Below are 15,963 nucleotides of genomic sequence, written 5' to 3'. Positions count from 1 at the left end.
CTTCTACTCCTCCTCCTCTTCTCCTCCTCCTTCTCCTCTTCTTCTCCTTCTCCTTCTTCTTCTCCTCCTCCTCCTCTTCTTCTCCTTCTCCTTCTTCTTCTCCTCCTCCTCTTCCTCCTCCTCCTCTTCTTCTTCTTCTTCTCTTCCTCCTCCTCATCCTTCTTCTTCTCCTTCTCCTCTTCCTCTCTCTCCCTCCCTCCTCTCTCTCCTGCTTCCTTGCACCTCATGTTCCCATGTGAGTTTACACTGTTTCTTTGTCCTGCAGAAACTACCTGTGTCCTTAAAACAGAATCCAATCTAGACTGACATGAAAACCTGGCTAAGCTAGTATAGAGAATGCTCTGCACATCGTGGCCTCCCAGAATGCCCCTGCAGAGTTCTTTGTGGTAGAACCCAGACTGCAGCTGATGTGGAGATGTGTGATTCCCAACCTGGAGGAGTAGAAGGCTAACAGTGCCTGCGCGTGCATGTGGAGAGGCAAAAACACGGCAAGACAAGTGGCGTGGGATCCAAGCAAAGCTGAGGCCAACTTCAAATTCCTAGGAAACCCCTTGAACTCACTTAGATCTAGTCCTGCTGGGCCAATGGGTGGATGGTGTACCTCCAGGGTGGGCACAGGGACTCCACAGAACAGGTACAAAGTACCAGGTGTAACCACCACAGGTCTCTGTAATTGCCTGTCTGTCTCTGTCTGTCTGTCTGTCTGTCTGTCTCCCCCCGCCCCCCCAGTGCAAGCATCCATGTGGTGTCAGAGGTCAACTTCAGCTATCACTTCCCAATTAGGCTAGGCTAGCTGACCAGCAAGCGCAGCGACTCTCCTGTTTCTGCCGCCTCAGCACTTTTCCCAGGTGTGCACCTCGTCTGTCCTTTTTACTCCAACCCTGAAGCTTGCATTCAGGCCTTCCTGCTTCCAGGGCAGGGATAAGCATTTTGCTCACTGAGCAACCCCCACAGACCCTTTTCTATGGCTCTTTACATGAATGCCCCCTGCTGGGAAAGGGTATGGATAGTGCTTCTGTCCAGAGGGAGCAAGGGACCATTCTACAGGACAAAGCTACCTTAGTCTCTTCTGCAGCATGGGCCATCGGAGCAGGTCGGTCAGCACAGAGAGCATGCAGGAATTCCGTCAACCCTCTGTCTGCAACAACCTCATCTTGATACAACTACAACCCAGTGGTGACAGGCAGCTTTACACAGACACACTCGCATACACATGCACACACATGCATGCCCACACACATGCACAAACACACACAATACACTCACATGTACACATACACACACACTCGCACAGAGGGAGGTGGGGGAGAGGCTAGGAAGGCTGGGAGATTTACATAGTTCTGTCTTCTCTGACCACAGGATCAGCTGGTCCAGCCGGGACTTTCTCCCATAAATGAGGCACAGTACATTCCTGGGGCAGATGCCCTGGGGGCAGCTCTTCAGTGAAGCTGCCCACACAGCCCCTTCTTTCATCATCACCTTCTGGGAAACCAAGTGAGTCCCTCAGTTAACCTCCATTTTCTCACTTTATAAACTGTACCCAAACCTTTTATTCGGGAAATCCTGTGCCTTTGCCAAAGCAAGTCCTGGGAGCTGCTGGGTGGCCTCAGTTTTAAATGGCCAAAGGTATTAAAATGAAGCCGTGTGCTTGTGTGAAAAACAGAAGTCTGTTCTCTTCACTGTCCCAGGGATACCTCTGCTAATGGAGACCTCTGCACATGTGTGCTGTCCACAGGTGTGAGGCTGTTTGCCACATGTCTCAGCTGTGAGGTGGTTGTATATGTACATGTTCCTATGTGTGTTTACATCTCTCTGTGCATATGTGTTTCTGTGTATGTGCATCAATGTGTGTGCATGTACATATGTGTGTATGGGGGTATGCCTGTATGCATATATCTGTGTGTATGTATATATCTGTGTGTATTTGTGTGTATGCATGCACATGTGTGTGTGCATGTGTGTCCCTGTGTGTGTATCTGTTTGTTGTGTGTGTGTACATGCATGTGTGTGCATGTGCCTATGTGTGTGGTGTATGTGTCCATGTGTGTGTGTGATTGTGTGTGTGTGTGTGTGTGTGTGTGTGTGTGAGTGTAGAATAGAGGAGATGTCAGGAGTCTTCCTCAATCATCTGTCCCCTTCATTTTTTGAGACAGGGTCCTTCACTTAAGTTTGAGACTGCCAACTCGGCTATATGGGCTAGCTAGCAAACCTGAGGGGTCTTCCTGTCTCCCCTTTCCAGTGATCCAAAATATATCACCATATCCAGCATATAACGACAGCTCATAATGCTTATTTATTTGTGTATTTATGTATTTTGGAGGTATGTGCCTTCAAGTGCATATAGAGGTCACAGGACAATCTTTGGGAGCTGGCCCTCTCCCACCTCTATGTGAGACATAGGGATTGAACTCGGGTCACTAAGCCTGGCAGAAAGCACCCTTACCCATTGAGCCCTCATGCCCAGCTTTTTTATGTGGACTATGGGGGTTCAAATTCAGGACCTTCTGCTTCCTAAGCAAGGACTAAGCAAGACTGGCCAGTCTGTATCCCTAGCCCCTGATCTGCAAAGCTTTCTAAAGACATTAATGAAAAGAAAGCCCGTTACTTTGGCCCTAAGGACTATAGCATCTGTGACAGTCAATAGCATACAGTTCGCATATGTATTATAGATGGGTTTTCTGGCACAATAATGAAAGCAGAAAGTTCTATTTTCAGGAAGAATCAGGTGTTAGGAGGCCTGAAATTCACTCTGCTGCATTTTTCCTGGTATGTGACTCCCACAGCTGTGGAAACAATGCCCTGGTCCCTTAGCCTTCTTGCTTGGGGACTGCCCCCTGTGATTTCATGGGCCTATGCTGTGAGGCCTTCTTCGCCTGCTTCCCCCTTGCTCCAATAACCTCCAGAATGACTCCCCTTTCTCACAAAGCATGGCACCTGCCAGGCTCCCCGCATAAACAGCTCTCTGCTCACACATCACCCCTTGCTCAGCGGCCTCTTCAACATACCTCCCCAGACCAATTTTTCTCTCTTACATACTTTTGTCTCCCTTCCGTGTGTCTGAGACACTGCTTCACTGGGCGTGTTTCCGTGCTGAACGACGAGTCCCTGAGACTCCCACCTGAGGACAACTCCACACTTTTCTCCAAAAGTGTTGGACACTCCTGGGTTTGAGGCAGGGTGAAGGAAGGATATGGGACCACAGAGAATAACATAGGGATGGAAGTGTGCGAGGGAGACAAGGAAGCCAGTGGGCCTCACCATCCTAAGCATTGTCACAAGCCTGGCATAAACTGCCACCCAGTACGTAAAACATGACCAAGAAAGGGATGCGGGAAAGGGAGACCAGAAGCACCAAGGAGCTCAGGACCCTCAGACAGAGACCTGCTGTGCTAACGGAACCTCAGCACAGAGGAAAGAGCTCAGCCTTGATCCTCAGGCAGCTGTGCTGCACAGATCAGGGAACTTTTACACCCCAAATCTCAAAGGGGACCAGGAATAAAGGCAGTAAGAAAGCGGGCAAAGGAAACGTGTCAGACAACATACTTGAAGTTGTGAGGTAACAGTAAGCCGAGAGGGGAGAGACCTCAAATGCCACCTTTGATCTGCAGAGGTAATCACGTGACCGATGGCTTCCCAAGAGGACTGAGAACGAGCAAAAGGCAAAGCCCACACCCTGGCCCTCTCCACGGGTTCCTTCACAGCCCGACAGTGAGTACTTACTAACAGTAGCCCATAGAATTTAGAGGCAACGCGGCGGAGCCGAGAAAGCATGTCGCTTAGGTTAGAAGTGACGATGATTTGGGCCAGGAAGCAACATGGTCTTATTCTTCAAGCACCCTACTCTTCTCCATTGCTGAGCTGGCCTCCAGTAGGGTTTGTAAACACTCGGGCGGTTCGAGATCCTCTGAAAGTCAGTGGAGGGCAGTACGCAGCTGATCACGGCCAGGATACAGCCATTCCACATTTAGTAACTGGCTTAGCCAAACTCTAGGGTCACTTACTTAATATAGTGCTGCTCTTTCTACTGGGCAGCCAGTGCAACATGGTAGGCTGCAAATCTGGCAGTCCGGAGAGAAGCCCAAACCAGAGCGAGCCACTGTAGCAGCTGGCAGGAGACGCAGTAGTGGGCTCTCAGAGTCTCGACGGGGAGTCCATGCTCCCAGGAAGACAGCCAGGTCCCTATGAGTGCTGAGTGGTTCTTCTCAATGTAGTCATAATATTATTTGGTGTTTGTCTTACAGATTCTATTCTTGTGGCATAAACATGCCAATGTCCTTCTGCCACTGGAAGGTCCTTTACTGAGGAAACCTGAACCTTGAAGAATGTAAGCCATACACTCAAGGTGACACAGTTAATGGCAAAGCTGCCCACTCCCATGCAAGACATGCACAGAACCCTTGGATCTATGGCCACAGATACTTCAAGCACTTGAAGACTGATCACAGAACAGCTTTGGCAGCTGGGCAATGATGCAGTGAGAAAAAAGGCTGAACAGTGAGCCATGTACCCAGCTTAAACAAGAACAATTTTCTTATCACCATGAACTGTATTAATACAGCATGTGTGCACGCACACACACACATCAAAGAGTGTGGCTATGTACTAGAGAGAACTAAAAAAGTTCTCACAGGCTCAGAGATGAGGGTGCGCCTGGGCCTTCAATGATGTGGTCTGTTGGGATAATGTTCTCTGCTATTGCCAAGCTCCAGATGTTGTCATGGAGAGAACACTTCTCCCAGATGATGAGAATTAGAAAGCAAGGGTACAGGACAGCCCTGGAGCTCTGCTAGTGAGAAACAGAGCTGAGGACAGAGACCAATGGACAAGATGTGCACTGTCAGTGGATGGAGGCTCCAGTGAGAAGGAGGGCAACTGAGGTGTGGCTGAGTATGCCAGGAGTGAGGGTAGAGGTGGGCTTGGAAGCACCTGCCACTTCACTGGTGAATGGATCCACCAATTTAAAGAGACTGTGTTTCCAGGTGAACATTGTTTGAAGTAGAAGAAGTGCCACTGAAGATGCAGGGAGAAAGGAGCCAAAGAATCATATGGCCATTCATGCGAGTGTGGATGACGTCACAGGCAATGGCGAGTCTGACAGTGGAGAAGAACAATCTGGGTCTGAGATGGCTGCTGCATGCTCAGAGAACACGCAGCCATGCATGCTCAGAGAACACCCAGCCATGCATGCTCAGAGAACACCCAGCCATGTTGGTCCCACGAGGACAAAGAGAAGTTTGGCAGCCAAGTTACGTAAGGTTTACATGAGGTGAGTCTTTGGGGCTGGGGAGGAACTAGACTAGAAACCATAAAGAAGAGAGTGCTGGTGACCTCAGGACCCTCAGGTGGTCTCAGGAGTAGGACCCATGAAAGCGAACTGCTTCACTTAGAGCAGTGGTTCTCAACTTCCTAATGCGGCGACCCTTGAATACAGTTCCTCGGGCCGTGGTGACCCCCAACCATACAATTATTTTCATTGCTACTTTATAACTGTACCTTTGCTGCTGGTATGAACCTTAATGTAAATATCTGAGTTTTCCAATGGTCTTGGGCAACCGCCATGAAAGGTTCATTTGACTGCCAAAGGAGTCAGGGCCCACAGGTTGAGAATCAGTGACTTGAGGATCACAGAGGGATGAGTCCCTAGAGCCACCATGTCGTAGTTACAGAAAGCAGACACCCAATGGAAAGAGCTGGAGGGGGGGGGATAGTGAAGAGGAGGAAGAGGGTACTTATGTGTAATAATAAATAAATCTTTGGACTGGAGCAAGCAGGGCCTGAGCGAGCAGAGGTCCTAAAAATTCAACTCCCAACAACCACATGAAGGCTCACAACCATCTGTACAGTTACAGTGTACTCACAATAAATAAATAAATAAATAAGTTACCTTGGTCATGCTGTCTCTTCACAGCAATAAACCTAAACTAAGACAACCATAAAAACTCATATTGGACTTAAAAGGGACCAAGGTTACATAATTTTTAATTATTATACATAAGTATACTGTAGCTATCTTCAGACACACCAGAAGAGGGCATCAGATCTCATTACAGCTCGTTGTGAGCCACCATGTGGTTGCTGGGATTTGAACTCAGGATCTTCAGAAGAGCAGTCAGTGCTCTTACCCACTGAGCCATCTCACCAGCCCCCAAGACAACTCTTATAAAAGAAAACATGTCATTGGGGCTGGCTTAGAGTTTCAGAGGTTCAGTCCATTATCACCGTGGTGGGAAGTGTGGCAGGGTGCAGGCAGACATGGTGCTGGAAGAGCTGAGAGTTCTACATCTTGATCTGAAGGTAGCCACAGGGAGGCCATCTTTCCTCAGGCAGACAGGAGGAGGGTCTCTTCCATACTGGGTGGAGACATAGGACCTCAAAGCCCACCCCCACAGTGACACACTTCCTCCAACAATGCCAAACCTACTCCAATAAGGCCACACCTCCTAATAGTGCCATTTCCATAGGCCAAGCATATTCAAAGCAGCACAATGATGATTCTCTTTGCACACACCAGGAATACAGATAAGGCCAAGTGTAGTCCTTTGCCATAGTTTTGCATTTCTTCTGTTACTAGCAGAAAGCGTATCCACATAAACTCAACCCTGACTCAACCACCTGCGTTATGCTATGATGGGCTAATCACTCGCCACACGCGTGAGGTGGTTACCTCTTACACTCACAGCTGTGGGTAAGTCTGGCCTTGGGCGGGGTGACATCTCCATTTGTATGAACATTCTGAACCACAGGGCCTGTGCTAGGCAAATGCTGTCCTGCCCAGCTACAATGGCAGCCTTCATCCTTGTTCTTCTCAGGGATGACTGGGATAGCACAGGCTCTTGCGGGAGCGTGCATATTCCTATATAGCTAGAATAACTAAACTACCAGTCCCTTAGCAAAGGCGCGGGTCAAACATCTCACCGACCTTCAGTGACTCCGTGACCTTTGCTCCAGCTCTGAGATTATAGAGAGAATTGAAACTCATACGCTGGGCAAACATTGGTTTCTCAACATAATCATTCATTCCCCTAGACGCCGAAGCCCAATGGCATAAAGCTTCGACTTTATAACAGAAGCTACTTCACACCAGGGCCCTCTTCAGGGTCCCCGCTGCCCTGGACCCCAGCTACCCTGACCTTTTCCCAGATGAGGAAAGTTATTTCCAACATTTCTCTAATCATCGATTCAATTTCTGTTGTTGTATCTGTCCCTAAGGAACCCTCAGGGTCCTTAGGGTCCCTGTGACTTCCTGTCATTCTGTCACTGTCAGCTGTCTGTCACTCAGTCAGCCTGTCTTCATGCAATCTACCTCAAAATCCTGTTTATTTGGGGGAATTCATCTCAAAAACATTTCACTCTCTTTTTTTTAATTTTATTTTATTTTATTTTATTTTTTATTTTATTTTTTTTTTTTTTTGGTTTTTCGAGACAGGGTTTCTNTGTGTAGCCCTGGCTGTCCTGGCACTCACTTTGTAGACCAGGCTGGCCTCGAACTCAGAAATCCGCCTGCCTCTGCCTCCCGAGTGCTGGGATTAAAGGCGTGCGCCACCACGCCCGGCTGTTCTTTTTTTTTTTTAAAGATTTATTTGTTCATTATATATAACCACACTGTAGCTGTCTTCAGACACACCAGAAAAGGGCATCAGATCTCATTACAGATGGATGTGAACCACCACGTGGTTGTTGGGATTTGAACTCAGAACCTCTGGAAGAGCAGTCAGTGCTCTTAACCACTGAGCCATTCTCTCCAGCCCCAATATTTTACTCTTATGTTCAGAGTTGATGCTCTCATAATAGTCCCCAGCTCAAAAAATGGTGCCTGCCCACATATACAAGTTGACTGAGGGGCCAAACATTTCTCTCAACCTCTTTTCCCAAATCCAGTATCTCCATCCCCCATTGATGTGCAAGCATTTCCTTCTTTGTATGGCTGTTTTGTTGGCATTGCCTGTGTTTGTACCTCACGTGTGCCTGGTGCCCTCAGTGGTCAGAAGGGAGTGTCAGATCCCCTGGGACTTGTGAGCTGTCCTGGGGATGCTGAGAACCAAACCTGGATCCTCTGCCAAATGAATAAGCCACCAAGCCACCTCTCCAGACCCTGGAAACATTTCCAGCCTACTTCTATCTTAGCGTAAGTCGCTGCTGTCTCACACGTAGGTAATTTGTGCAACCTTCTTCGTGGCCAAAGAGAGCCTTGTGAGTCATAGGCCTGGGCAGGTCACCACCTTCTTGCATGAGCTCTGCACAAGGAGCAGAAAGATACCTGGTATGCCTGAGAAACATTCAACGAACATCACATTTCACAGAGAAACTTTAAAATCAGAAGCCAAGTTGCCCATTGGCATCATATGTGTGTAAGTCGGGGCCAGAGATGCATTCTGATGTGCTCGGATGAGGAAGAGAAAGGAAATAGACCCTAGTGGCGTGAAGGCAACAAGGGAGAGGAGTGACAGAAGTCATATATACAGTGTGAAAGCTAGATGCTCAACCGGAATACAGTAAACTAAGCTTAATGAGATCTCAAGATTGCCAAGAGGTTTTAAGTCAGCTTAGAAAGTAGGTCCTAGTTCTCGCTCTTTGGGAAGGTGACTGGCTCGTGTGTATAGAATCTACACCCTCCTAAAAGAGAACCCACAGAGCTCCCCTGAGCTACTCACTATGGGAGGATACAGCAACAACACTACTGTGACCCACTACCTACTGTGGGTCAGGGAAGTGGCCTCACCAAACACTTCATGTCTCAGTCACCTTTATCTTGGGCTAACAGCCTCCAGAACAGTGACCAGTTCAGGCACCCAGTCTGTGATGTTTTATTTATAGCCTGAATGGATGATAACACTGATGGTAAGCAATTACATTTTTATTAAATTAGACTGTCTTTTCAATACCCACCAAGAGAACCATCCAGATAACAGGTCAGCCACAAGGAAATCCAGGCAGCTGAGATGGCTGCTTGTGAGGGTCAACCTAATTTGCTTTAGAAATACTTAGGAGGTTGGTAGGGCACAGCTGTGAGTGTGTCTGTGAGGACTAAAGCATTGGGAAGACCTATCTTGAAAGTGATGTCACCAGATGGAACAAAAGTGGATAAAAGAAAAAGCCAACTGTGATGGCCATTCTCGGTTGTCAACTTGACTATATCTGGAACAAACTACAATCCAGAAATGGAGGGCACTCCTGTGACCCAGATCTTGAGGCAGGAAGATAACATGCCTTTGATCTGGATCTTGAGCCTGGAAGACATAAGCTCTTGATCTAGATCTTGAGGTGGGATTACACATACTTTTGATCTGGATTGACACACATCTTTATTCCATATCTTGAGACACACCTTTAATCTGGGCAGATGGTATCTTCTGTTGGAGGCTTATATAAGGACAATGGAAGAAGGAGGGGTTAGTTCTTCTTCACCCACTTGCACTCACTTTGCCAGCACATCCATTGGAGCCTACTTCTTCTGGATTCCAGTTTATACAGAAGACCAGCTGAGACACCCAGCTTCTCGGGACTGACCAACTACTAGATTCTTGGACTTTCCATTGTTGGATTAGTTGAACTACAGCCTGTAAGTCATTCCAATAAATTCCCTTTACATATACAATACACACATACATACATACACACATATACTTCATTATGTATATGTACACTTCATTTGTACATATACACATACATATACTTCATCCCAGAAGTTCTGTGACTCTAGAGAACCCTGACGAATACACCCACCCAGTACTGGCATGTTTCTCCTCTGTCTTTTGTCAGTCAAGAAGAGATGAAACACCATCATTATATGCTCCTACCACAGTGGCTTTTTGCCTAAGCATATAGGCTAAGCAGCCATGGGCTAAATCCTCTGGAACCAGGGACCAAACAAAATAAATGTTTTCTGCTGTAATCATCTGTTAAGCACTTTGTCCCAGCAACAAAGAGGTAATGGGTATAGAAACAGAAAAACAGGCAATATGTGAGAAGCATTCAGAGCAAGAGAATCTAACCGACAAGGAGGGTGTGTGTTGACCATCGTGTTTCTATGGTTTAGAAAGCATAACAGGACCAGAGTGAGTTGTCTGGAAGTGTGAGCTGAGTAGGTGGATGAATAGGTGACTGCCACTTATGGAAAAGTAACTATTCCAGCTGCACTGCCCAGAAATAGTCTGCTCAGCCATGGATCCTGGGCTGAAGGCCACTCACTCACACAGCATTGAGGGACAGAGTTCTATCACAGCTGTTTATGACCACTGTGTCACATCCTTGTCTCATTCCTGAGCTGTTGGAAAGGGCTGGGACCACAAAACAGGCAGAGCAAAGTGCATCCCTGTGGTGATAAGGGCGACCAGGAGAAACTTGAGGTCACCTTAAGCCTGGCAGACCTTACTGTGAACAGTGGATCTTGGATGTAGCAATGAAACTCCATGTGTGAGTTTTCCAAGCAGCTGAAAGATGAAAGGGCAAGATTTAGATGGACTGGGGCGCAGCTTCCTGTTCAGTGGGTTAGCTCTAATTAGCAACTGTGTGTTATCTCTAAGGGAACAAGATTCAAGATATGTGTGGCTACTGTTACTGGAGAAGAAACACCCAGAAAAGTTGCCAACAGAGGATGCTAAGGGAGTTAGCAGAAGGAGAAGGACAGCACCTCACAATGTCCCCTCCATAGTGACACTCTCTGAGGGTCACCTCACATAGACTGTGAGCTCTTCTCACAGATGAGGGGTGACAGCCACACAGCTAGCCAGCACAGTGCCAGGGATGGAGTGTGACTATGTCCCTGATGTGAAGACATTCTTGGGGTGACAGGAGAGTAAGATCAAATTTTTTTATTGGCTATGTTCTTTATTTACATTTCAAATGTTATCCCCTTTCCCAGCCCCCCCCCCCCCAACTTTCCGGAAACCCTTATCCCATCCTCCCTTCCCCTGCTTCTATGAGGGTGTTCCTCCACCCACTCCCACCTCCCCACCTTCGATTCCCCTACACTATCTATCAAGCCTTCATAGGACCAAGGACCTTTCCTCCCATTGATGCCTGACAAGACCATCCTCTGCTACATATGCAGCTGGAGCCATGTATACTCCTTTGTTGATGGCTTAGTCCCTGGAAGCTCTGGGGCGGGGGGGGGGGTGTCTGGCTAATTAATATTGTTGTTCTTCCTATAGGGTTGCAAACCCCTCCAACTCCTTCAGTCCTTTCTCTAACTCCTCTATTGAGGACCCCACACTCTGTCCAATGGTTGGCTTTGAGCATCCATCTCTGTATTTGTAAGGCTCTGGCAGGGCCTCTCAGGAGACAGCTATATCAGGCTGAAGGAATACTTTTTACTGGCTTGTTTCTTATGGCATGCTCAGTTTTCTTCCTTATATGACTCAGGATCACGTGTCCAGGGTGACACTGCCCATAGTGGGCTGGGCCCTCCCATATCAACTGTTGATTAGGAAAATGTCCCACAGGCTTGCCCAAAGGCCAATCTGATGGGATCCTTTTTCTCAGTTGAGGTGACCTCTTTCCAAACGCCTTTAGCTTCTATCAAGTCGATGTGAAACTAACCAGGACAATTTTCAACATGCAGTGTAGTTTCAAATGAGAATACACTGCTGGGTCATGAAGAAGGTAAATAAAGACTCCTAGAAACAATTCCCTGAAGTGGCAAAGGACAAAGCTGGACTATAGGGTGGTGGGAAAATACTGTCACTGAATGGCAGCACATGTGTGGCACATTTAAGATCCCAGCAGAGAATAGAGAAGTCCAAGATGGGGCTAAGGAGCCATTGTAGGAAGCAATTCCAGATGGTGGGAAGGCATCAGAAAGAGAAGCTATCAAAAATCCACACACTCCCTTCATAGTAATCATTATTACCACAAAGCAAAGAAAACTACTTCTTAACTTTAGACAAATGCAAAAAAGAAACATTCTCTATATAATTACATTTATATATCTGTATTTACATGTATAGCCAATCATTATGATGTCTGTGTTCCTCTGGGACCCAGAAATGGCCTAATTTAACTCAGTTTGTTTCTGCCCTTGCATTCTGACTCTGAGGGACGGGACAGGGCTGTGCTTCATGTCTAGTCGCAGAGTAGATCCTCAGTGAGGTCCTCTGGCAGCTCTGTGGGAAACCCTTGATACTCAGAAGCAAAGCTGTACCAAATGAGCTTCTGTACTGGAGTTGGGGCTCACAAGAATTGGGGTTCTTAAAAAATGATCCCAGTGTTCTGGAGATATGGCTCTGTGGTAGAGCACTTCCCTGGCAGCTATAAGGCTGTGTGTGGGTTTAATCTGTAGCACTGCAGAAAGATATTAATAATTTGGGAGCAAAAACCTTTCTTTGTGAAACTTCTGTCCTTCCTACCTTGGGGGCGAGCATAAAATTACCATGGCAGAGAACGGCTGAGGACATCATATATAGATAAAGTGCCATGTCTTCAGGCAGCAAACAGGAAGGGCCTCGCTGTGAGCTAACACTTTTGGCTTACTCCAGGGTGTTCACCCCAGTAACTCACACCCACAAGCCCTGGAGCCTGTCTGCTTTCAGGTGCAATCCTTTTCAGAGGACATGTGACTTCTCCTTTGGTGTCCCCAACACCAGTTTTCTTGAGCCACATGAAGGACAGAAACCTGAAACTGGGTGGACAAAGTGAGAACAGTCCATGAGCTAGAGACATGGGCAGCTGGGAGAAGCCACAGGGGCAATGCCCTGTGGGTCACGCATGTGTCACAACCCATGAGCTGAGGGCGGCTCACATGTCTTTCTGACACCCATCACTGTCAGCCCGTCCCTAAGCATGTTCTCCTCTTCCCACTGTGCATCTCCCAAGCGGCTGTAAGGTAGCAAGGTAGTAAGAGGCACCGGTCTCTAAGCCACATTAATATGAGCAGGTTGCCAGTGTCCTTCATGAGGAACTGGAGCCTCGGAAGTCAAGGGAGAGACAGGACGCGCACTTACAGGAAAGCACAGTTAGGAGAGAGGACAGTGTGCACCATGCTTTCCAAATCTCAGCTCCCACCTGCCTGCAGGTGACATTCCCCCATGCCATCTCTCTGCTCACAGAAGTCAGACTAGCAAATGGAATCAACAAGAGTCTCATGTGAAGGCTCATTAAGAGGATTAGTAAGCGTCAAACATTGGAGAAGGATGGAAGGAGATCTGGTGTGCTCTTCAGTCAGCCAAGCCCCTGGGTTACAGGCTCGTGAGTGTGCTCCATTCCAGATCACACCAACAGTCATCAGGAAGTCCTTCTCAGAGTCTGCCTGTCTTCTGACTCATCACAGGTAAGTGTAAATGGGTGTTGAGAAGGTCCACATATATACAGAATAACTATGATTTTCTAAAAAGAAGGGCACCTTTAAGAATTTCAGATGATGCCACATTCTCCTATTGAGCCATAAGATAGATACATCACACATATATGATATATATGTATACGTGCCTCACTATAAAGTAAGTAGCATTCAAAACCCTAACGGGATAGTAGTTGAACAAGATGACCTAAGTTTGATTGCACGCACTCCTTAAGCCATCACATAATCCTCTCTCCCCCACATGTCTGCTGGCTTTCACTGCTGTGAAAATACATATGTGACACTTAATGCACAAGTGGGTATCCTAATTTCTGATTCATCTGTCCTTTTATATCAAACCGTGTCTCAGATCTGAACTTCGCAGCTGTGGCCATAGAGACTACATTCTGGCAACACGTGTGCGTGGGCAGACACCTGTGTGCATCTGGGCCCATGGCCAAACGTTTTCTCTCTTCATTTCACCCTGAAAGGGACGTGTATAATGTATTGAAGTGTTTTTTTTTTATGTGGCTGTGACAACCAGAAGCTGAAAAGATGCGTTTTGGCTCATGGTTCAATGGCTTGGCTCCATGAGCTTACTCAGAATACCATGGTGGCAGGAGAGTGTGGAGGAAGAGGCTGCCCACTTCATGCCAAACAGGAAGCAGAGAGGAGGCTCACATCATGGAGAACAGGGAGCAAATAGTGAAGATCAAACTGGGGACCAGTTACAGTTAAAGGCATGTGTGCAGTGACTTCATTCCTTTAGCTAAAGCTATCTACCCACACCCCCAAACAGTGCCACCAGCTGGGCACCAGTGTTTTAGCACATTCAACAGGGGACATTTAGTATTCAAACCATACTATGTAACCGTCTTCTACTGTCAAAACTGGGACACTAAGGATAGCTAACATCCTTCATAAAAGAGGACTCTGACAGCAGAGAAGAAAGTGGGTCGAAGACCTTGGAACCTAAGAAAGAAGACAGTAGTGAGTTCTAGGTTGTATTCATATCTCATGCTAGACTGGAGCTCCAGCCACCCATCACAGAGAAGACTGTCCCCACATGTCTGCTGTGGCAGCCAGAGGCTGGAGTAAGCACAGAATTCTTTGTAAGCATTCAGGAGACTGCAGTGGGATACCCCTGTGGTGGTATCCATTGCCCAATGGACAGAAAGGACTTCAGCCATCATACAGTGGCCATGAGGACAGTCTACTCACCTTGGGATCAATGAACCCTTGCTTGGGGCTTTTACTATCAACCAGTAACAAGCCTTAATTAAATTCCTGCTTTGCAGCATGGAGGTGGTACCCTCCATCCCTCTGGTGGGGTGTTGGATCCGGCCTCTTAAAATAGATGTCGANTGAGGATTCAGTCTCAACACAATACCCCAAACCCACAGGTTACAAGGAAAGTTGGTCATCTCATCAAGAAGCAGGCAGACCTCAGAATGAAAACTGGAAGAGCCCACTGTTACAAATCAAGATGGCAAAGAAGCTGAGATCACCCATCCGTGATCACAAAGCATCAGGGATGGGAATACCCCAGCCAGGCTTGCAAACAAGTACAGAGTGGGGCTTCATCAAAGAAACAGACAGTTCCAGATAAGAGTCAAGAGAGAGAGGGGAGAACTGGACAGAAAACAGTGAGATGGCAGGCTCGACAACGGAATGCTGTCAGTTCAGAAATGAAAGAAAGAGGGCAGCATAAGCCAAATGCAGCTGCAGGAAAGACACACAAACGTAGGTTGCAGTACAGACAGACAACTGCAAGCTGCAGTAAAGACATAGACAAGTGCAGGCTGCAGGAAAGACAGGCAGACACACATGCAAGCTGCAGGAAAGACAGACAGACAAGTGCAGGCTGCAGGAAAGACAGACAACTGCAAGCTGCAGTAAAAACAGACAAATGCAAGCTGCAGGAAAGACAGACAGACAAATGCAGGCTGTAGGAAAGACAGACAAGTGCAAAAGTAAACAAAGCAGGAGAGATGAATAACATCAAAAGCTTAAATGGGTGAAGAAAATTGGTGAAACAAAAAGCTAGGACTTTCTTACTGAGTATGGTGGTGCATGCCTATGCTACCATCAGTCAGGAGGCTACGAGGATTGAGAGTTTAAGGCCACCCAGGCTACAGGCTTATGGGCTACGGGCTAGTTTGAAGTGTGCAACAAGAAGCCCCCCTGCCCATTTAAATCTTACCATTTTCAAGGATCAATAATATTAACCTCTAACCAAACTGACAGGAGAGAAAAGGAGAGAGGAACGTGAGGAGAGACATCAGCACAGTGATCTGAGGAATGACTAGAACATTCCACACCCTGAAGACATCAACACTATGGTTAGGATGACCCCCAAAGGCCTTGCAGTGAAAGCTTGCTCCTCAGACAACAGCGCTTTGGGGAGGTAACAGAGTTTTGGAGAAGTGTGATCTGGTGGGAGGATGTCAGTTCAATGGGAACGTGTCCTGGAAGGGGATAACATGGTTCTAAGCCTCCACCTCTCTTCCTTCCTCCACCTTCCCCCTGTGTGACTTGCTCAGTTCCCCTCTACAGTGTGCCCCTGCTCCATTGCTGTCCCATCACAAGCCTGAGGCAATGGAGGCGTGCGACCAAGGGCTGTGAGCCAAAGGGAGCCTTCCAAGCTCTTGCCTTTCTCAGGTGTGTTTCATCAGTGACAGAAAGTGGAC

At 47.4% G+C, this 15,963-nt stretch overlaps 1 protein-coding gene across 2 annotated transcripts in view; it reads right to left on the bottom strand.

The window, feature by feature from the left end:
* Nucleotides 1–15,963, bottom strand: part of Rps6ka2 (ribosomal protein S6 kinase A2) — a 285,292-nt gene that overhangs the window by 165,007 nt on the left and 104,322 nt on the right. Inside the window, exon 1 of one of the 2 annotated variants that reach the window (XM_029471104.1) lies at nucleotides 3,721–3,828. The exons of the other annotated variant lie outside the window; for it this stretch is intronic. Coding sequence (XP_029326964.1) covers nucleotides 3,721–3,771 — 51 coding nt within the window. The 5' untranslated portion in view covers nucleotides 3,772–3,828. Of the gene's footprint in view, nucleotides 1–3,720; nucleotides 3,829–15,963 lie in introns of those variants that run through there. 2 annotated transcript variants of the gene reach the window in all.

The sequence above is a fragment of the Mus caroli genome, chromosome 17 (genome assembly GCF_900094665.2).
Source record: "Mus caroli chromosome 17, CAROLI_EIJ_v1.1, whole genome shotgun sequence".
NCBI classification, from domain to species: Eukaryota; Metazoa; Chordata; class Mammalia; order Rodentia; family Muridae; genus Mus; species Mus caroli.
Note: the sequence above shows the minus strand (reverse complement) of the source record. Positions and strands in the feature narration are given on the sequence as shown.